Source organism: Mustela lutreola, chromosome 12 (genome assembly GCF_030435805.1).
Source record: "Mustela lutreola isolate mMusLut2 chromosome 12, mMusLut2.pri, whole genome shotgun sequence".
NCBI lineage: Eukaryota > Metazoa > Chordata > Mammalia > Carnivora > Mustelidae > Mustela > Mustela lutreola.
In genome coordinates, this window is record NC_081301.1 from 77,540,655 (window position 1) to 77,563,547 (window position 22,893).

General features: G+C 41.9%; 1 protein-coding gene across 5 annotated transcripts in view; it reads left to right on the forward strand.

The window, feature by feature from the left end:
• Positions 1-994: 994 nt before the first annotated feature.
• LOC131813155 (ras and EF-hand domain-containing protein) overlaps positions 995-22,893 on the forward strand; it is a 71,965-nt gene continuing 50,066 nt past the window's right edge. For 2 of the 5 annotated variants that reach the window (XM_059143376.1, XM_059143377.1), the window contains exon 1: positions 1,024-1,618. In XM_059143376.1, coding sequence (XP_058999359.1) covers positions 1,197-1,618 — 422 coding nt within the window. In that variant the 5' untranslated portion in view covers positions 1,024-1,196. Of the gene's footprint in view, positions 1,619-22,893 lie in introns of all 5 variants that reach the window. The other 3 variants (XM_059143379.1, XM_059143378.1, XR_009346639.1) reach the window with 3 other exon arrangements.

The window sequence follows — 22,893 nt, forward strand, 5'->3', positions numbered from 1 at the left end:
GGAGGGCATGGATAAGTAAATAAAGTAAAAATAACCCAAATGCATTTTCACAGGCTATTAGAATCACTGGAGGGAACATCCGCATAAGTCACAAGACAGAGTAAGGAGGGTCTCTTGGAAACAGGGTAAGATTGAAAAAAAGAAAGATCAAAATGATCGAATTTTTAAGATCTAGTACTCATTAAGCAGTCAGTATTAAAGAAACAATAGCACTGCTGAAATAAGTGTTTAAAAACAAAGGGTAACATGCACGTGGACATAAGATTTCCCTAAGATTTATGTAAAAAAAAATTTAAAAATCACCCTAGTTTTTAACTATCGCTGCCTGCCAAAGAATTTTGATTACTAATTCTTTCTCAGGTTGTGGAGACAAGGACCGAGAAAAATTATTCGGATGCAGGGATCTGGAAGATCTATGTGATTTCTGATGTGTATTAACCGGTTGGAATTTAATGTTGGGAGGGCATGGATTAAGGAAAGCCAGTAAAATCGGAAAATGGGGTGTTCTGGTAAATCTCGTAGATTAGTTCGCAAGAAAACTTGTATATGCAGACGTTTACCAAAGTTCTGCAATTACAAGAGACTGAAATAACGCATAACGTTAACCAATTTGGGAGTCCTACCCCTATCCTCCTTTGCTCTTTTTGTCCAGGTAGCTTTGCACACTCCTGCTAGCCCTTTGCTTTACCTGAGCAACCAGTGTTTTACTCCAAAGAGCCTGGCAAACGCTACCGCTGAAGCCCCGGTTCTGGCCGGGTGTCCCAAGTCCAAGAGGCCCCAACCCGGGCTGGGCCGGCTGGAGCCTGGCACAGAAGAGAAATCAGACTCCGGAGGTGTGGGATCCCGAGCCACGCGCCCCTCCTACCTGGCTGGGCGGAGCCAGCCCGAGCGGAAAGTGAGGGCCGCTCCGCGGGGCGCTCAATCTCAATCTCAGGTGGCCGCTGCAGCGCTGTACGCGGAGTCCAGCTCCCGGGCCGTAAAGGGCCGCGCGGGACCAGCGTTGGAGCGCCCCGCCCCCGGGCCCGCGCAGGCGCCCCGCCCCGCCCGGACATTCCTGCAAGCGGCCCAACCAGCTGGACGAGGTCCACTCCCCGCGGCTCCCGGCGGCAGCAGGTGGCCCCGGACTTTCCGCTGTCACCGCGGTCCGCGCGCCCCTTTGCGCCCCGGAGCCCTCTGCGCTACCCTCACAGGGCGGGATGGAGGCGGACGGGGACCGGGAGGAGCTGGCCCACCTGCGCTCGCTCTTCGCTGCCTGCGACGCGAACCGCTCGGGGCGCCTGGAGCGCGAGGAGTTCGGCGCGCTGTGCGCGGAGCTGCGTGTGCGGCCGGCCGACGCCGAGGCCGTGTTCCAGCGGCTAGACGCTGACCGCGACGGCGCCATCACCTTCCAGGAGTTCGCGCGCGGCTTCCGTGGGTCCTGCCGCGGGGGGCGGCACCGAGGCTGGGCTCCCTGGGAGCCCGCGTCCGCCTCAGCCCAGGTGGGACCCGACCCCGAGGACAGCCAAGAGGATGAGGGCGACGGGGACACGTTGGCAGCCCCCTGGGGTCGGGCGAGCGCCGGCCAGGCTTGGCAGGACTTCCAGGCGCGACTTGGAGACGAGGCCAAATTCATCCCCAGGTGCGTGTGTGGGTTGGCGGGCGGGAGGTGAGGACGGTGTTACCTGCACTCACCGGTGAGCTGGCGTCTCCCTCTTAACCCTTAAGATTGAGCAGACCTACTGGACCCAGCTCTTCTTTCTGAGTTGCTTTTCTCCATCCAACTATTCCGAGGGGGAGATCCCCTAGAGTTGAAGAAAGGGAGTGCGTTCAGAGTCAGGGTTTGGGGAGAAGGTTTTGCTTGCTCACTTCTGAGCCTTGCAATAGTCACTTTATTAATTACCGGGCCCGCAGTGAAATACGCAGCATCAAGAGTTTGTTCCCAGACAGAGTTTAGCAGCGCTCTCCAGATCTCATCGCACCTTCTAGTAAGGACCCAAGAGCTGTGAGCTGCGGATTGTCAAATTGGTGCCCCTGATATGTAGTAGTTCTTGTATTTGTTGTTTTCCTACAACATAGAAGACGAAACATGTTGGTCATTTGCATTGCTGAACTTACATACTCATTGATACCTACCATGTATTAGGCATTTTACAGAAATCGTTCATTTAATTTTTGCAACAACCCCGGGATGTGGATTTTCTCATTTCTAATTGGAGAAACTTAGACCCAGAAATATAGACCCGTAAGACGTTAAGGAACTTGACTGATTAATGAAAGAGCAGGGATTTGATCCCATATGTTGTTGAACTGAAACTCTTTTATACAATGGAATAAAATGATAAATTATATAATAAATTCTCTATGACCCCGACAGAAATGATATCAAGTTACTAACTTAATTCTCAGGAGGGAAAGGAAATGCCTGCATGGCCAGGCATGGAAAGATGCTTAGGTTTTGTTCAAGAGTAATTTGTGTCCGTGCTTTCCTTCCTGTCATGGTGTGTCTTGAACTGCTGTATTCACTTCTTCCTCAGACACTCTAAACATGTTAGTGCTGTAAAATGTATTCCTGCTCTCTGTTTGGATTATGGTTGAAAGGCAGTTTGCATATCTTAGACATAAAACTCAAAACCACAGAACCCTGGGAGGATCAGTGGTCTTGCTCACCCATCACAGCTTGAACCTGCTGGTTTGGTTGTCCCACCTCCTCCTCCTCCCAGCTCCTCCCTCCTGTTTGGAGAGTAAGGCATGGAGAAGGACTCACTGCAAGTATGAGAAGGATGGTGGAGAGAAAGTGGGTGTGATACTCACCTTTTCTATTATTTACAAATGAGTTAAAATACAATCTCTCCATGAAGTTGTGAGTATCGCTATAAACTATATTCTTGGAATTATCTTTTATCTGTAACTTGGTTTAGGTCCAACTAATTACAAAAGGCAACAATTTTAAGAATCAGGGAAGGTGAACCCACGCGATGTTTTACACACGAACCTACACACCTATCTACTTTTCACAGTTGTTAAGTCTCAGCAGCAAATATTTGACACTTAACCTTGAAATGATTAGGATGGTCTTCTTAGTTTAAGTATAGAAACCAGACTTTAATATGACCTGGCTTCTTTATACTACCTGGTTTCATCATGACAATGACAATATCATGATATTGGTGATATTGTTATTATCATGATGCCTTTCCAAACTCTTCAAAGATTATTAAATTTAATGGGCACCAGTGTCACCTGGTAGACTTGTATTTTAAGCCACACCCCCTTGTGAGTGGAGATTAACAAGTACAATATTTGCCTTCCTGTGCTTGTTCAAGTGGAAAAGAACTAAACTGAGTTGTTTCATCTGATTGTTACCATGGCAGCCAGTAACTGTTTTTGGTAAATTCAGTTGCTTCTATTCCACTTCCTCCTACAGCTGTTCACCTTCCCTTCCTCTCATCTGAATGCAGTAAAAATTGTTTATTATCAATAATGCTGTTGGCATTATTTCAGCCAAATTAATTCTGCAGACATTCATGAGTGCTTATTTTGTGCCAGACACTGCCGTAGGTCCTGCCCTAGGTCTCTGGGGACAAAGAGAAGCATGAGATGTAGTTCATGCCTTCAAGAAGTTTATAGTGTGGGTGAAACATTTCTCAAAAATTTCATCAAAGAACATTTAAAGATAAGAGGGTTATTTGCAAGAAATTCCATTATTTTAAAAAGTTCATATGTTTGTTCATTTTAACTCCACGATATATTGGGACATATTTTAGTATAAAATATGTTTTCCTCCAGTGGGAAAACTTTTTCTCTAGGAATGTGTGTCATTTCATCGGGTGGCTTTTTTTCTCATCTGGCATCCCTGGTGGCTTCTTGTCCAATGATTATCCAGGGAGTTTTGATGTCCAGGTTGAGAAGATTAACTATCAGATATTAGAATGTTTGGCTCCTATAAGGCAAAATGTGGTAGTGTTGACAGAATTTCCAGTTGTAAAACCAATCAAACTTCTGATTTAAAAATATTAAACACGTTTGGGTTAAACTCCCTAGTCATCAATATTGTGATCTTAGAGAAGAAATAAGGTTGCACTGTAAAAGGATGAAAATAGTCTCTGGGATGTGTGTCAACTGACTCTTCAGTTGGTTTTTTGGTAGAAGATTGAAAGACTCCTTCCCCTAAAGGGGAATGTCTTCAGTGGTCAAGTCACTGTTAGCCTGAGCTAGGGAGGTGTAAATCTTCTGCCGGGGCAGGATGGCCATCACCACTTCCTGGTGACCTGGAATTAGGTCAACCAACAGGTGAAACCACAGTGGGCAAGGCAATGGGGTTATAGAAGAGAATTCAGGAAGGAAGATTGTGCAAGGCCAAGAACACTCCATGAAGTGGGGAGAAAATGTTGGGTCAGAGAGAACAGACTTGTAATAACCTAGTCTGGCCAATTTTTTGTGCTGGGGTGTTATGAAAGGGAGTTTTGTACCTAGTAGATACTTAATAAATGTGCTCAGTAAATGTTTGTAAAATGAACAGAATAAACTGATGTTCTTGGATTCCTTGATTCATATACTGAGAATGCAGTTCATGGTATGTGTATTTTATTTCTTTTGTTGATTCTCTCTCCCTCCCTCTCTCTCTTTTTTTTTTTTTTTTTAAAACATTCTGCTGTAACCTGGTCATGGTGTTCCAAGATTGGCAAGGAAGGAGGGAAATAGAGGGTGTGTGTATGTGTGTGTGTGTGTGTGTAAACATTTTACCAGGGTAGTGGGATGGCAAAACTCCTTTACCTTTAGGTGGACCTGAAGTTTTTCAGAGTTTTTTCAACTCCATCTTTTGCAGTTGTAAGTATTATTTGTCAATTGATTTCACTTCAATAAATCAAGTTAGAACCGCATGTTTTTCACAAACAGAATCAAGGGGATCCAGCTGGCACGAGTACTGCCCTGGATTTGTGCATGGATATAGATATGGCCACAGTGGCCAGATCAGGGACAAACCCAGGCTGGTGCTTGTAATGTAACAGGCGTTAGTGTGATTGGTGACCTGCCAGGCAGGGCTAGGCTGCCACTGTTGTTCAGACACCAAAATCTATCCCCTCTGGTCTGCTGTATCTCTTAGTTTCTGATCCCTGCCCGCCCCTCCCCCACCACACACACACACACACACACACATTGTTGAAGGGGAGGCTTTTCTTTTGATCATGTAGAAACTGAATTTAATTGAGAAGAACCAAAACTATCCACTTGTGAGCTGTGTATGGGTTGTCAAAAATAGTGTACTTCAGCATATTCATATAACTGTAGTGATGATTATAAAAATCAGGAGAAAGAACTCAGTGGCTGAACACCAATCCCACTTAAGCAGTACATTTTTAAAACAAGTAGCTACAAGTAGACAGAAGGATATTTTCCACACTGGTCAGGGTTTCTTTTACATTTCCCCCTCTCGGGTTCCACGTTAGCCCTTTCCAGTCTGATTGCCTTTTTCCCTAATAACATGGTTGCTTCATGAAGCCCCTTCTTTTCCATGATGTGCTTCATAATATGGGAAGGCAGAAGGCAGATAGAGGCAGAGAAACAGAAACTCAGAAGGCTGGAGATGTGGAGTGGGAGAGGGAGACAGGTGAAGGGAAAGGAAAGACAGAGGTCAATAGACAGATGGACAGATTGGATAGTGCCTCAGTTTCCCCTCTTTTTTCACTGAACAAGTTCATTGCCATAAACCACCTTGAGATGGGGGAGGAAAATCAGCTCTTCTCTGTTTGATTTTAGCTCTTGAGTATCCTCAGAATGTGAGTACCTTGGTGCTTTGGATGGTTGTTGTAGTATTTGAAGATACATTTTTCACTCAAGTGGCCAGGAATATTATCTGGTGTTCATCCAAGGAGGCACAGACTTTTTCCAGCCTTGAGGCACAGCAGTGGGTTGGAACCCCAGTCCTGGAAGAGGATTAAGCGTGTTTGTGCCAATGTGTGATATTTACCTCTGGCCCTGGCTTTGGGATCTCTCAGTGTTCTGACCACATTCTTTCCAGAATTCTCTGCTTTTTCTGGGTTCAGAAGGGGGTCTTTATAGATGTATATTTTCTAACTGTTGTTGGTCTGTTGCTTTTCCTTTTTTCCTCTTGAGTATATCCTCTACTATACTTCTATGTGTCATTACCCCACTGCTGAGTAGAAGAAGCCTGTCTGTTGAGAAGACCACAGCTCTTCTGTGGACCTTATGAGCCTTGCTCCTGGGCTTTGTGGGAGTCTGTACATGGCTTGGCTTTTACAAGCTCTACTTGCTGGTGGTCCCTCCTGGTTTTGATATTTGAATTTTATTTCAAGGAAATGACTTTATTTTGGCCTCCTGCCATCCCATCCTTGGAGGATTATGTGTCTTGCTGGATGGTTAGTGGCCCTGCTCAGACTGTGAGGTTCAGTGTTTTGATGTCAGGTTTTTGACAAGAGATTATTTATCCTGCCCTTATAGCGTGGACACAAAGAAAAAGACTTACAGTGGGGTATCCTAGGAAGACTGCATTCCAGGAACCACTGTCTCTTAGCTGTCTTTTAAACTGAGGTTTTGATTGACTCCTCTTCTAAATCACTGATCAAACTCATGGTCCTAGTACTCCTGTCACTTTGAGAATGGAGACATTTTTGCCTGTTTCTTCATTTCTGTCTGGGTTACATAATCTTAACTTCATTTGGAAAATGGAAGTAGCTGTATTGCGCTGATCTGCCTTGAATGGAGGTTTGGAGGCTGCCAGCAGAAATGGGACCCTGTCGGGGATGAGAAAGAGATTCAAAAGCCTGGGGTTTTTTTCCTTCTAAAATGGTGTATAGAGTATACATTCTTGCTTCATGGGTAACTTGTTAAAGCGTGGGCAGCTCCCCATTGCAGTATGTAGTTGGACGGGAGAGATGGGAAGAGATCCCTCATCATGGATATTCAGGCTCCTTCTATCTGAGGATATTAGTCTTATGTCAGGTTGTAAAATAGAAAGCAAACACTATATTCCAGAGGAAAGTTGTCACGGGGGAATATATGTATGACACATGATCTCCTTATCAGTTCCTCAAAATGGAATTCCATTGCTTCAGCTTGTAAATATTTGGGATTTCCCAAATTATAATTGCTTTTTGTCAGAGCAGTTATAAAAGGAGCACAGTGAATTTTGACCCTTAAGGGCTTTGTATGTCTTATAAAAAGATCTACAGATGCAGTAGTTTGGACATGTTCCTTCAGTTCTTTCTCTCATGCACCCAATGTTCTTGCCAGCATCCTAGGCACTAGAGAGACTTTGTAGACCTGACCCTGACCTCCAATGAGTGTATTGTCTCAGTTTCTTAAGTAGATGGGAGTTGATACCTGAAGGACCTGGGATTGGAGTATAATCAATGAAACTATACCTCCTGGTGCATACCCCAGCCTATGCACATTTCTGAGTGGTTCTCAGATCAGGGGCTATAGACCTTTTGGGCTCTTTACACGTATACTTGGGAATCTTAGAATACTGTACGTTTTTGTTTTCATTTTGGCGAAATAAAATATAAACTAATTTGCACACATTTGGAATCATGTGGATGACTCGTAGCTTACAGAAACTCCTATGGTCATTGTAGCATTATTCACTGTAGCCAAGAGGTGGAAGCAATCTAAGTGCCCACTGACAGATGACTGGATGAAGAAGAAAACATATATACCTAGAATAGAATATCATTCAGCTTTAAGAAATAAGGAATTCCTACAATAGGCATCGTAGAGGTAATTCTTGAAGGATTATACTAAGTGAAATAAGCTAATCACAGAAGGACAAATAATGCATGATTCTATTTATATGAAGTATCCTTAGTAGTCAAACTCTTGGAAGGAGAAGTAGAAAGGTAGGTGTAGGGGCAAGGTGAGGGGAGAATGGGGAGTTGTTGTTTGATGGGTATAGCGTCTCAGTCATTCACGATGAAAGGAGATTTGCTTTACGAAAATGTGTCAACAGTAGTGTCCTGTAAAAGTTTTGTTAAGAAGGTGGATTTCTGGGGTGCCTGGGTGGCTCAGTGGGTTAAAACCTCTGCCTTCAGCTCAGGTCATGATCCCAGGGTTCTGGGATTGAGCCCTGAATCGGGCTCTCTGATTAGTGGAGAGCCTACTTCCTCCTCTCTCTCTCTGCCTGCTTGTGATCTCTGTCTGTCAAATAAATAAATAAAATCTTTAAAAATAAATAAATAAATACAAGAAGGTAGAGTTCCTGTATGTTTCTCACCACAAGAAAAAAACTTAAAAGAAATAGGAAATTTTTTTACAGAGATGAGAAATTGAGAAGGTACCAAAGTTCTATGTCTTAGCTTTTGTCTTTTGTTTTTGAGCTGTCCTAAGTACAGGTTCTTTCAAGTTTTGCCCCTTTAATGTACCCTTACTTGTTGTTTGTGGGTGAGCAGGCAGAAACACTTGAGATAATGACATACTCTTTTATTTATTCATTTAAAAGACTTTATTTATTTGGGAGAAAGAGCATGGGCGGGGGGAGGGGCAGAGGGAGCTGGAGAGGCCGACTCCCTACTGAGCAGAAAGCCTGATATGGATTCTGGGCTCAGTCCCAGGACCCAGGCACTCTGAGATATTGACACATTTTAAGGGCACCATCCCTACACACAGACAAACATATCAAGGGCAACCATTCCCTTCAAATTCAATTTTTTAGAATTTAGTTTTGGGACATTTTATGAGAAGGTTCAACCATGAAACCCCATTGTGATTATTTGCAATCATAAAATTATGGAGCATGTTGAAGTGGCTGTTTTGTTATAGTGATATCTTTGATCAAGAATATTTTTTAAATGTCTGGATATAAAGCAAAAAACACAAGTGAGTTATTCATTTGAAAACCCACGTGCCAGCGTGAAAGTGTCGCCTGCTGTCAACAGTGTCAGCCACTTCGAAATTCTTGCCTCCACAGACCAGAGTCACAGTCGGCTCTGGGCTAGGCTGGACGAATTCCAGAAGAGTCACCGGACATTTGCTTAGAATATCCATGCTTGAGGACATTTGTATGTCATATTTTCTGACAGAAGTGTTATAAACCAGTGTTAGTGTTTGTGATGCAAAATACTTTTTCTTTCCCTCCTCAGGGATACATGGCACAGCACATACCTCTCTCTGGCAGATAGTGTTCGCTTGGGAATGTTAACAAATGAATTACGGTGCAGGCATTCTTGCTCGGACATGGTGCATGCATTCCCGAAAAACGCAATATTCTGCAAACACATAGGACATATGAAAAAAAAAAAGGGTGAAGCTAACCACTCAGTATTGTACACCTTTGTAACCAGAGCACTCAAAAAAACAGTAACAATCCTAATAAGGTACTAGGACAATAAAAAAAGTCATGTTAGAGTCTTTTTTTTTTTTTTTTTAAGATTTTATTTATTTATTTGACAGAGAGAGATCACAAGTAGGCAGAGAGGCAGGCAGAGAGAGAGAGTAGGAAGTAGCCTCCCTGCCGAGCAAGGAGCCCGATGCGGGACTTGATCCCTGAGATCATGACCTGAGCTGAAGGCAGCGACTTAACCCACTGAGCCACCCAGGCGCCCTCATGTTAGAGTCTTAATAGACATAGAGTATAACAGTCTAGGAATCCCTGTAGATAGTTTTAAAAAATAAAAATACAGGATTTTGTAGTTAATTTTTTGGAAGATGAAGGAAGCTTGATGAGGAAGGTGTGTAGGTTGTGGCTACTGAGTTATGGGGCGAAGGACAAAATGTATAAAGCTCTGAGAGAACCAAGACAAAGCACGTGGACAGGCTGTGCCAACAGGAAGGCCCCAAGTAAAGTGGACGTTGTGTCCCACACTGTATTCACCTGCTGTCTGCTGCTTCAGCTTTGGGAATGAACTTGCATTTGGTGGCTGTTACTGGGCAAGAGGGGGAGGCACAGCATTAATATGTTGGGAAGTACAAGTTCTACTTTAGCATCACTCACCTATGAGCTAATTAATGCTCTAGGAACACAATTGTGGCAGAGCAGTCCTGGTCTTGAGTACAGATTCACAAGGGGCTAGAGCAAGGAACAAAGCCATGATCTTGAGTGAGGTTGGTTCTGTGTGTATAGATTTGGAGGCTTTGTACTGGTCTAAAAGGATAATGCATCACCTTGCTGCTAATAGATTACAGTGAATAAGCTGTCTCTAGGCCAGTGAAAATCTGTCAGTCTGCAAAAGTCTGCCTATCTTTCAGACAGATTGTTACAATCCTAATGAGCCCTGTCAACAATTAAAAATATTATGATCTAGCTGAGCATTTGGGCCTTAAAAAGTGACCTACTCTGCCGAATGACACTTAAAGTTGTTGCTCAGCAACTGAAAAGTAATTCAGTTCTTATTAAATTCAATTTATTCAATTGAGTAAGTTGAATAATCTTCTTTAACTCTTTTAGGCAGTGTTAGCTTGCATATTCTGTGAAGCTGGTAAATTTTTGTGAGTGTTTTTAGCACCAAAGTGTGATGATTCAAATTACCATGTTATTTAGGGTTCCCTAGAGAAACAGAAACAATAAAGTGTGTGTGTGTGTGTGTGTGTGTGTGAGAGAGAGAGAGAGAGAGAGAGAGAGAAATTACTTTAAGGAGTTGGCTTATTGATTGTGGAGGCAGGCGAGTCCCAGCTCTGCAGCGGGGTAGACCAGGAGGCTGGAGACCAGGGAAGAGTCAGTGTTGCCCCGGAGTGTGATGGCAGTCTGCTGGCAGAATGCCTTCTTCCTTGGCGGAGGTCAGTATTTATCTTACTGTCTTCAGGTAATGGAGTGAGCCGTGCCTGCATTATGGAGGGTAATGTACTTTACATAGAGTCTACTGATTTAAATGCTACTCTGATTTACAAAATACCTTCACAGCAATATCTGGACATGTATGACGAATATTTGAGTACAGTAGCCTCACCAAGTCGACACATAAGATGAACCACGGCCACTAAGAAACTTTTTCAGATATTCTCAGTTTTTGAGATTACCTGTGTCTTGGGAATTAGTTTTGAAAAGAGCAAAAAGCATTTTTTAAATGCTTCTAGGCTGTAAAATATGTACCAAAAATCTTTCAGTTATTTATCAGAATCTAGAAAGATCCCTGTACATCTCTTGTACCCCCTTCCAAATGCCGAAACACTCCAAAACAACATACCACATTTCTGTGGCAACTTTAATGTTATTATCATTTTTCTATCGGCCAAGAAAAGGCTTGCCCTCCATGTATTTATGGCTCTGATATGGACCCTGAAGAAATGACCTTATTTTTCTTTTCTTTTTAAAAAAGATTTATTCATTCATTTTGAAAGAGTGGGAGAGAGTGTATACATGATCGAGGGGAGGGACAGAGGGAGCTGAGGGTGAGAAGTAGACTCTGCGCTGTGTGGGGAGCCTGATGTGGGGCTCAATCCCAAGATTCTGAGATCCTGACCTGAGCTGAAAGTAAGAGTCAGACGCTTTATCTCCTGAGCCACCCAGCTACCCCCAAATGGGCTTATTTTTAAAGCTTGTCTCTACCCCCTCCCTCCTTACCCTGTAGTCCCACTCTTTATCTCAGTATCTGTAAGTCTGAACTGAGCAGCTGACAGAAGAGGCATTTTGGATTGAAGCCACCAGCATTGCACACTGCAGCCCTTGCCTGAGCAAACCATCGCTTGCTTGCTCACTTCTTTCTTCCTTCTCCTCCTTCTCCCTCATCCCCACCCTCCCTCTTGCAAATGCTGTGAGAAAGACATTATGCCAAGAAGTCCAAAGGCTGAAGTTTTAATGAGAAACAGTAGGAAATTCCTTAGAGCAGGTACATGTTCTTTCTTTACCATTTCCTACCACTAGTTTTGGTTCCTGAGTTGGTAGTTGCTACCAAGGATGCAATTTAAGAGGCATAGGGAAGCCTGGATGTGTTCCACCAGATAGAGGTCTTAAAATTCAGCCATAAGAATGCCAGTGGTTCCATGCTCATATTCTTAGAATGAGGCATTTTTTTAGTTCATCAGCAGACACTGCTTTTAAATCCCATCTTTTCTCAGGTATTGCTGTTCAAGGGCCTCAGACTGCAGCATTGGCAGCACCTGGTAGTGGTTCTAGAACTGCAGACTCCTAAGCCCCATCATAAACCTGCAGAAGGACCTGTATTTTAACAAGGTCCCTCGGTGATTTGTGCATGTTTTTAAGTCTGCCAGGGAAATGAGAAGTGACGGTGTGGGACATGGCCACGTTAGGCTGGGAATTCAGTATGAAAAGATAAAAATGATCCAGAAAGAGCATGTTGAAGACATAGAAGGTAGCAAAGCTGAACTTCACGTACTCCAGAATTCTGCCTTGGGTTGCCTTTGGTTGTTTGAAATCTGAGTTGTGAAGCATTCATGACTGAAATTACCCTGAAGATAATAACTGATAGTTCACCAAGGATATGGGTGTATTTTGTGAATGTAATCTTCAAAGTCAGATAGAGCACAGTGCACTGTATATAGAGGGGCTCAGTGTATTTACCCTCCGGTCCCCAACCATATGTTCATGAGCTTGGAGTTATACATCTGTCATTTCCATTGCTGTAGTGTATCCGTCTGTGTGAAGATACGACAGTTGACCCATTTCTCTACTAATGGTCATTTGGGAAATTTCTGCATTGTGGCCATTACTCCTAAAATGAACAGCCTGTCCCATGTCTTTTGGTAAACATATGGACACATACAGTGCATTGCCTTTAATAATTTCAAAATAATTTAAGATTGCCTCGCTAACTCACGGTCATGATCGTCAAGCTTTCATCTTGGGCTGTAGTATAGTGATACCCCATGTTTGCAAAGATGGTCATTCAGCTTGGCTTTTTGGGTTCCTACATGTATTTTCTGTTCCTGCTGTAAGGTTGCTAAGTTTTATTTCATTATTGTCAGTTCTTCCTTCCTTCCTGGGTACCAAAGCACCTTCCTTGTCTGCCAAAGATACACAAAGCACATGATCCCATATTTTAGAATAGTGTTTTCAAACCCCTACAGGGTTATTCCTGTACCCACAGGTTATTCCTGTACTGAGCAGGGGTGTCTCAGAGGCTGCTTTTCATTTTTTCTTGCTTTTCAGCCTTCTTTTGGATTCTCCGTGGTGCCAGATCTCTGAATTTTAGGTGACTGGGGTACTGCTGCCATTTTGAAATCATTGTCATTATTTTTTTTTAGTCTTAATAATTTTTATTCCTGTGTTAGCCCCTTTTCCCCTCTGCTCATTTCAAAAGTTCCTCAAAGTAGACATGATAGTTCTAAATTATCTTTGTAGAAATTATGCCACTTAGATAAGCATGAACATTCAATTATATTATTATGAATACATGTGAGAAGTAGGTGTCTAGCCAAGAGTGGATGTGGGCTTATGCTTGGATGAACCCATGGGAGTCTGGCAAGGTGTGAGCTTGCACCTGTCTCATTGGCCCCCAGCCCAACAGATGGTCACTGAAATTATTTGTAATGCTTTTTTTATGAGTCTTAAGGAAATGATACAAAAACTATTCATGGAGGTTAGCAGATACTATAGCTTTATGGGTTCTCCTTGTCCACTCAAATGAATTATTATAATAACTCTATTACAGCTCCTTCTTTAGTATTTGGATTGAAAGCAACCATTCAGCATTTATTTCCATTTTGTTCTCTGGGTTTTGGACCAGTTGCACTGCCCAGAGGGGATGTTATCCACACAGATGAGAACGGAGGTCAGTTCATGCCACAGGGAACCAGAACGGCAACTAGGGGGGAATAAAGATTTGGGATGAAAAATATAAACTGAGATAAATGTAAATACACAGCGCATTGAAATTCCTTTTTCTTTTTCTTTTTTTTTTTAATATGATGAAGGGGTGAGTTAAGTTGATGACTCAATTAAGAGACCAGTTTTTCTTTTCTCAGCTCTCAGGAGGGGTTAAGGTCAGATTCCTCCAGGAGATAGTGTTTGCATATCTGAAGGTAGTTTGCTCTTTTAGTAGGCTGCAGCTCTGGGAACTCAAAAGTGGATTAGTTTTCAGGGCAACTGATCCTGGTATAAAGTGAGAAAGTCAGGTTTTAATAGGATTTTTGGCTACCTTCTTTTTTTAAATTACATTCCAGAAAAAAACCCTTCGGTTGTTGAGAAGATCAAATGAAAAAGTAATTAAACTTTCCTGCTGGGTACTGGGGAAGCAATGAAGTGGACAGTTGATGAGCAATGAAGTGTAGCCCCGGAAGCTTCTCCCTTGTGGAAAATATGCCCCAGGTGCCAGTGAATGAGACCAGGGGTCTCTCAGGTCTTAACTGTTGAAATGTCAAACTGATGATGTCAACAACATTTTACTTTCAAGCATTCTAGAAAATTTGTAAGGAAATCTCTTTAGCTAATTTGACTTTAGTTTGGTCTTTTTGATCCAGCACTGCATAAAACAGAGACTGGAAAGCCATTATCGATTTATCTTTATATTTGATGGTTAGGCAGGAAAGGAGATAGGTAAAAATCAATGATTCTTTTAAAAAAGTAGATTAAAAAATTCTTTGATATGCTTTTTGTGCAGGAACTCAACAAACACTACCATATGTACAAATAGTTTTAATTTAAGTTAGTTCGAGGATGCCGTGGAAAAACTCTCTCATTTAATTACATGATCTTTCAGAGCAAACTCTTGTAACCCGCAAGAGAGGTTTTTAAGAAGGCCAGAGCAGGCTGGTATGATCTGCAATAGTATCATCCACACTCCAGCATAAGGTCAAGATTCAGCTGTTGAAGAAAATGTGACTATAGCTTAGGCACCAAACAGTTATCTTTCCATGATATCTGTAATAATTTAGCATTAAATGCCAACCAATCAATAATTAGTAGTAGGTTTTTTCAATACCTATTATATACAAATTCAAAAAAATAGTTTGCTACAGAGTTCAGAGGTAGGTTGCACTTATATCCCAGAATATACTAATTTTAGTAGAGAAAAATGTGCTTCTTAGTGGTACTCATGATTCTGTGCAATATTAAGAAGTCTTTCGGGGATTTTTTAAAAAGACAGGCAAATCCTTATCTTTTATAGAAGCTGGTTGTGGGTTGTCTGTGTAACACAATATTTTAAATCTGCGTTGACCTACATAAAATCCTGCAATTTAATCTGTGCTTTAAGGACTCACATGTGTATCATAATGTTTAGAAACTTAAACGTACATAATCCTCTGTTACAAATGCATCCTTCTTTATTATTGAGGAAATATTTTCAGGATTCACAACATTAGTTCAACCATTCAGCTAGAGTTCCGAACATTAGTTCAACCATTCAGCAACCTCAGTGAACACTCTGGCCGGTAGAGTTCAGACATGCTTTCTGGAATGCCCTGCTTTCTCAGTGTTCAGAAGGGGATTGGCCCCTCTCAGCTTGGCTGTCAGATTTCCCACAGTTAGTCTTGTCCCCGACCCTGACCAACAAAGTTCATCTGCTCCGTCCTCACCACGGCCTTCCTTGGCCAGCCTCAGATCCAGCATAGAGCTCCACCCGTTCTGCTTCGGCTCCCACTGAGCCCTCCTTCCCTAGACTCTGTCCTCTTTCATTTATGCAGGATCCTGTCGGGTCAGATTTCTAGTGCTGCAAGGGATATGGAGGCTGATAGGTAACTGGGAAGGTAAGCATCTGCAGAACACTCAGTACACAGAGCTTCAGATTCAGTGTGGCAGGAGATCTGAGGGGTGAAGATTTCTTCTGGTTGGAACAGTCAGGGCAGGCTTCATGAAGGAGGCAGCTTTGGGGAGAGCCTTGACTGATGTGTAGGGTTTGGTTTCTGGACAGGAAATACAAGAAGCTGTGATTTTGATCAGAGACCAGTACTGAACTGTAATTCATCCAGGAGGGGTGAAGGTGTTTTCCCATGACATATTTGATCTGAACAATGTCTCCTTTGTTGAAAATATATGTATTATGTGTTGCACACTGTGCAAACTATTGGGGGACAGTGAGCACCTAAGAGTGCTTAGAATATGAGGAGGTTGAAGGAAATGATATAGGAAGTAGAGTGGTTGTAGAATTTATCCCCCAACCCAGAATTTTCTTGCAAATAAAATGAGGGGAATTAATATACTTAAAATTATGTAATTTATTAGAACATTGTTTTTTTTGTCTGACAAATTGTGTTTTTATTTTACATGTGATCCTCTGACATAGTTTTATCAAAAAAGTTTTAAAAAGTTATTTCTAAAATGCATACATATTTTATATACATTAAGTCAAAGAAAATGTTGCGACCAATTATGTGAAGATTAAAAGAATTGTGTAAGTGGAATAGTTACTTTTGGAAAATACTTAAGTACTTTAATCGGTTTCTTATCTTTACTTGTACTTTCCTGAAGAATTTTTTTTTTTTCATTGTGGTCTTCATGCTTTTTCTGCCCCATCAAATTGCTTGTAATGTTCTTTAGAAGATTTTGATTATTAATTTGAAATTATTGACATTGAACAATTGACTCTTCTCTGAAGGTCATCATGTTTTTAATGGAGAAAACATTCCCTGTCCAAGTGCTGACATACAGTCATAGGGAAAACTCTGCAATAAGCTTAGGGCAAATTCTGATAAATGGAGGATATTCTCAACTTAGTTTTGGTATTGAGAAGTGTTGATACTTACATATGTGAATATTTCTGCCCTTGATGGTCACAAGCTCTGTGTTTTCTGCCTCCCTTTGAAGAGCTTTCTTTGACACTTTGACAGATTTCTTTCTTAAGTTTTGCAAGATAAGACTTGTAGGATAAGTTTGTTTCTGTTTATGACTCTTACGAATGTTTTCCCATATTGAGATGCTTCAAAATTGTAGGCCTTTTCAATTTCATTTCATTTTGGTTCAGAGCATAAATGTAATCAAATAAAAATAGGAGGTTGAGATATTCCAAATCATAATTACGGAATTTTGGGATTGAATTTGTACAACATTTGAGCTCTCACTTCATCTGTTTAGTTCATCAGTGCCTTCCTGTTTTCAAGCTTATTTTTCAATTAATTCCAATCTGCTAACAGCTTCAAAAGCTGAAGACAGTTTTTATAAATTTGATAAAAGTTTTCCAACAGATTTTGAACAAAATGTAATGCCAACTTAGGGGGCAGATTTACAACAAACATAGGATGATTTGCTAAGTAGTTCTTCAAAGGTTCAAATGTTTCCAAAACCTGAATGTGATAAGCCACAGAGAAAAAGCAACCACCACAAAAATGTTTAGATGCTGTAATTATATGTGTGAATATATTTGAAATTCTGATAGCAACAGCTTCTCTTTCAGTTGGTAGAATATCAAAGCCTGTCTGGATGCCATCAAATGCACCAGCACCATTTCCACTTCATAGATGGCTTAATTTAGTAAAAATTATGATAATTTTTAACCACAGTGCTTTACTTTTATATTTCACGAAATTTACAGTAACATTTGTAATAAGTTCGGAAGTTTTCTCTTCCACAGAATGAATTTCTTAAAGCTTTACTGTGATGCCATGAAGTGGATGAAAAAAAAGAAATGAAACCATTATTGGAATGAACTCAACTGATTTTTTTTTTTTCGAGGCATTGATCAGAATGGTAACAAACTGGCCTCACTTACCTCTGCACAGTTCTTTTTTGGCTAATGGCACGTAAGCACCTGTCACTTCACCATGTGGATTTGTACAAGAAAACTTGAAGTGAAAATGCACAGAACCAATATAGAAGCAATGTCTTTTGATTGAAGGGAAAGGTCCTACTTTACATGCTCTCATTCTGCCAATGCATGAGTGACCTCATAGACCCTGAACAGTTTTCCTCAAAGACAGAGGCTGATGCTTTTTCAGGAAATTTGTTGTCTTCTGGTTTTTGTGTGGTTAATGGTATCGTTCTGGTCCACCATGTTGGAGGCTAAATGTTGACAAACTTTAAAAAAATTCTTTTGTTTGGAATATTTTTAGATTTACAGAAAAATTGTGCAGACATTACAGAGTTCCCCTATTACGTGTACTCACTTTCCCCCATGATTTGCATCTTGTATTGGTGCTATACACTTGTCACAATCAGTGAACTGATATTGGTACATTAGTATTTATCACCATCATTCTTTTTTTTTTTTTAAACATTTTATTTATTTGTTTGATAGTGAGAAAGAGAGAGAGAGAGCACACACACAAGTAGGGGGAGCAGCAGGCAGAGGGAGAAGCAGGCCCTCTGCTGAGCAGGGAGCCCGATGTGGGGCTTGATACCATCATTCTCATAGAAAGGAAATTTGGTTCTTAACTTTTTTATTAAGCGTGCACCTTTGTTGTTCCTTGAGGTCATGGTTGCCAGAAGGGTTTATTGCAAAATAGTAAAGCCTTACCATTCAACAAAATAACTAGTTACATACATTTAAATTGTACTAACGTGGTCAAATTCTAGTAGCGGGAGCATTCCAGATACTTCCAATTGCTGTGTGGGAGGACAGTTCGACTTCTGTTTTCTGTACCCTATGCCTCTGATTTCCTTATTTCCCACTGATTTGGCCAAACAGCCACCTGGCAGGGAGTAGCACAATGGATGGTCACCCAGGCAGCCAGCAGGGCAGCGGTCCCCAGGCTTTCTCCCGCACCCTCTGAGACCTGCGGACTTATCAGTCTCCAGCTTCTCTTATCCAAGTCTAATTTGTTTTATCAGTGAGTATTCTATTCCTGGCTCCTGAAAGCAAAAGCCTTGTTATGCTGTGTCTGAAAAGGGTCAGGAAAGGAGAGATGGGTTTATCACTGGTTCTCTTCCCATTTAGCCACGTGTTCATGAGAAGTTTTGCCACCGCAAGGGTGTGTCATACACTCCCGGGTAAAAGCTGGAGGTAAAAGGTGCAAATCCACGAGCTTCCTTTGGCTTATTGTAATGCAGCTGTTAATAATTTAATGCATAATTAGTATGGAGTTCAATACCAGTTAACAGTTACCTACTCTAAATGTAGATTTTTCATGAGCATTTATCCAGAATTTTCCTTTTTTTTAGGCAAAGTGGACAAAATACAGGACAACCAAATGAGATTGTCCTGGGTAAACCCAGGAAGGAGACAGATGTCATCTAAAGAAAAATTTTGTACAGGAACTGATGTGGCACTATTTTCTTCCCAACTAGTATATTTCTTACCAAAACAGAAATTTTCTGTGTAAATATACCAACTTGCACTGACATTACTAGATTGTGCCTACATTAAACTTGACTCCAGGTAAACTGATAGAAGAGAAATACTGGGAGATTGAATGTGCATTCTCAGTACTCTTAAGTAAAGGGGTACCTATTCTCACGTGTGTGTGTACACATACAGAGCACACTGACAGTGTGGTGTCCATATATAAATATAAATTGATGTGCATGTAGGGGCAGGATGTGACCAAAGCCCTGTTTCCTTGTATATAGAAGGCTAGACCTGCACTGCCCCATCCTCATTACTGTGCTCAGGGCTTTCCTTATGTTAAGACTATAACAGGGATCCAAGGAGGGCCCATTTGGCCCTCGGCCTGTTTGTGTAAATAATGTTTGATTGGAACACAGTTAAGCTTATTCATTTTGTGTGTTGTCTGTGTTTGTTTTCATGCTACAGTGGCAGTGTTGAGTATTTGCGACAGAAATTGTAAATATTTTCTGACTGGTGCTTTACCGAAAACTTTTACTGACCCCTTCTTTTGGACTACTTGGACCCAATTCCAATATGGGTGGGTGTGACACCCCCCCCCCCAAAAAAAAAAAGCAATCCTTGGACACCAGCAAGGTGTTCAAGAATTCAGCTCAATTCTGACACTGTCTACTTGGAGAGAGCATGAGATTCCATAGGTCCTACAGCACTGACCCATCCCCCAGTTCAGACACCAGTCCCAAGCCCCAGGCTGTTATGTGTGCTTCCGACTGACTGGAGGTTCCAACACTCACCTCCTTAAGTTCAGTTAATTCACTAAGAGGCTCACAGAACTCAGGGAGACATCTACTTACATTTACCACTTTATTAAAGGGTAAGGCCAAGTATGGACCAATAGCCGTATGAAGAGATACACAGAATGAGGTCCTGACCAGAGGAGTTTCTGTCCTTGTGGAGTCTGGGGCCTGGCTCAGCGGCACATGAAGTGTTCTGGTTTCCCAACTATGGAAGCTCTCCCAAAAGGACCAAAAAGATATTCTCTTGGGTTTTATATGGAGGGTTCATTATGTAGTCATGATAAGCTAAGTTGTTGGCCTTTGGCTGATTCAACCTCCAGCCCCTCTCCCCTCCCTGAAGGTCAGGGTGTGGAGTAGGGGACTGAAAGTTTCAATCTTTAATCACACGGTTGGCCCTCCTAGCAACTATCCACCTCTTTGGGGTGGGGGGGGTGTCTAAAAATCACCAGTTTAGCCCTATGGCTTTGGAAGTTTTAGGAATTGTGGATGAAGACCAAATAGGTCTAAGAAATGCATTTTGGGTCATCTGAATGACCAAATATGTATGTCTCATAAATCATGCTATCATACCCTTAAACTGTGAGCTTCGAGGACTGACCTCAGCCATGACCCAATTTTCATTTCTCAGTTTTTCCTGCACTAGCTCCTGTAAGACAACATTTCTGTCCATGAAGTTTTCACACTACATTGCTTTCTCCCTTTTGACTCTTTCCCGAAAACACAACCCAGAGATACACAGGAGATAAACACCTACATCTTTCTAACTGATTAGGGCAGAGGAGTCAAGAGCATTAACAGATTGTGATGATGGCCAACATTTATCAGTTCCCTACAGTGTGCCTGGATTGTGTGTGCTTCGGTCCAGGTGAATTACGTTATGTGGAAGCTTCTATCACTTTCCTCACTTTATGTCTGAGGAAACTGAATGAAGCGCAGGAGGCTAAGTGTTTGGCCTTGGTTCGCAAAACCAGGATGTGAGGAGGAAGCATTTGATCTAGCCAGGCCATTACACTTCCCCCAGGCATTATTCACTCCTGAATGAAGCAGCCCTCAGTGGTGCGCAGTGTGCCCTCCCCAAACCTCTAGCACCATGCCTCTTGCTGTTTCTGTCTTCCTTCCTCCATTGGCAAATTCCCAGTTACTAAATGTCAGTGATTTCAAATAGGAAGCAATTTGCAATTTGAAACGTTTCTAGACTTTGAATCATCTCCCAGGGAGTTTCCATTTTAAAATCTTGGCAGGAATGCTACCCATCTAAGTACTTCGGGAAGTAAAATACGTCTCAAGGCCATGGGAATCCCGAAAGAATGTTACCTGTGGGAGATGTATTTGGGCAGGGGGCTTGGGTGCGGCACTGGTGGTTGAACACCTGGGCTGGACCATCTTCTGAGCAGCAGCATAGCAGAGCCAAGGAGGGCCCGGGCCACTGGATTGGCTTGTCTCTGTGGGATGGTGGAACCAAGCTGAAGAGACCATTATTTTCTCTAGAAGGGAGGGTCAGGTAATCACTTTAATGACAAGCAAGAGCTTTTGTGAGAACACAGACCAGAATCACTTCCAGTTAGAGGCGGCTGGCGTCAGGCCGATGGTGGGCAAAGAGGCACACACAGCACACCGTGTCTGGAGGGAAAGACATGAACTTCACAGAGAGCTACTGCCGCCCTGTTGTAGGGGCAGAGCTAGATTTAGTTGTTGGCAATTATTTTCTAGTTAGTTGGGGCTTGTTCTGAAAATATGTGTACTATGTAATAAAAGTATGTTTTGAAGTCAGTAACTTTTATCTAACGTGTGTGGGAGTAAAAGGATAAGCCTTTCCACTCACTGACAAATGACCATATGGTTGGCTCAGGGCGTCTAGAAAGAACAGCTGATGTCGCCTGAGTAGGAATATACCCATTTTTCTTACCACAAAAGAGAAATAAACTGTCAGATTAAGAAAAAGATTTATTTTTTAGAGTAGTTTTAGGTTTGTAGAAGAATTAAGAGGAAGGTACAGAGATTTCCCATATCCCCCTGCCCCCACACCTTCATAGCCTCCCCCATCATCAGCAAAACCTTATCAGAATCATATATTTGTTATAATTGATAAACCTACATTTATACATTATAACCATCCAAATTCCTTATTTTACATTAGGGTTCACTCATGTACATTATATGGGTTTAGGCAAAGGTACAGTGATACATACCCATTATCATATTATCTTACAGAGTATTTTCATTGTCCTAAAAATCCTCTGTGTTTCACCTATTCATCCTATCTCCTCCCCACCAGTCCCTGGCAACCAATGATCTCTTACTGTCCCCAAGTTTTGCATTTTCCAGAATGTCATAGAGTTGGAATTACGTCGTATGTAATCTTTTCAGATTGGTTTCTTTTGCATAGTAATATGCACTTAAAGTTCCTTTATGTCTTTTCATGGCTTGGTAGCTCATTTTTCAAGTGTTGTTTAGTATTTCCTCATCTGCATGTACCATAGTTTACCTACTCACCCCACTGAAGAACATCTTGGTTGCTGCCCAGTTTTGGCAGTTATGACGGAACTGGGTTGCATATGACCTGTTCATATGCAAGTTTTTGTGCTGACCTAAGTTTTCCACTCCTTTGGATAAATACCAAGAAGCACTGATTGCTGGACTATGTGGTTAAGAGCGAGTTGGTCTCTTAAGAAATTGTCACCCTGTCCTCCCAAGTGACTACCATTTTGCATTCCTGGCAGCAATGAATGAGAGTTCCTGTTGCTCCACATCCTCACCAGCATTTGATGTTGTCATGTTCTGGAATTTGGCCATTTTAATAGGTATGTCGTGCTATCTCATTGTTATAATTTTCATTTCCCTGACACCATATAATGTGGAGAATTTTTTCATATGCTTGTCATCTGTATATCTTCTTTGGTGAAGTGTCCATTAAGGTCTTTTTTTTTTTTTTTAAAGATTTTATTTATTTATTTGACAGAGAGAAATCACAAGTAGTGGGAGAGGCAGGCAGAGAGAGAGAGGGAAGCAGGCTCCCTGCTGAGCAGAGAGCCTGATGTGGGACTCGATCCCAG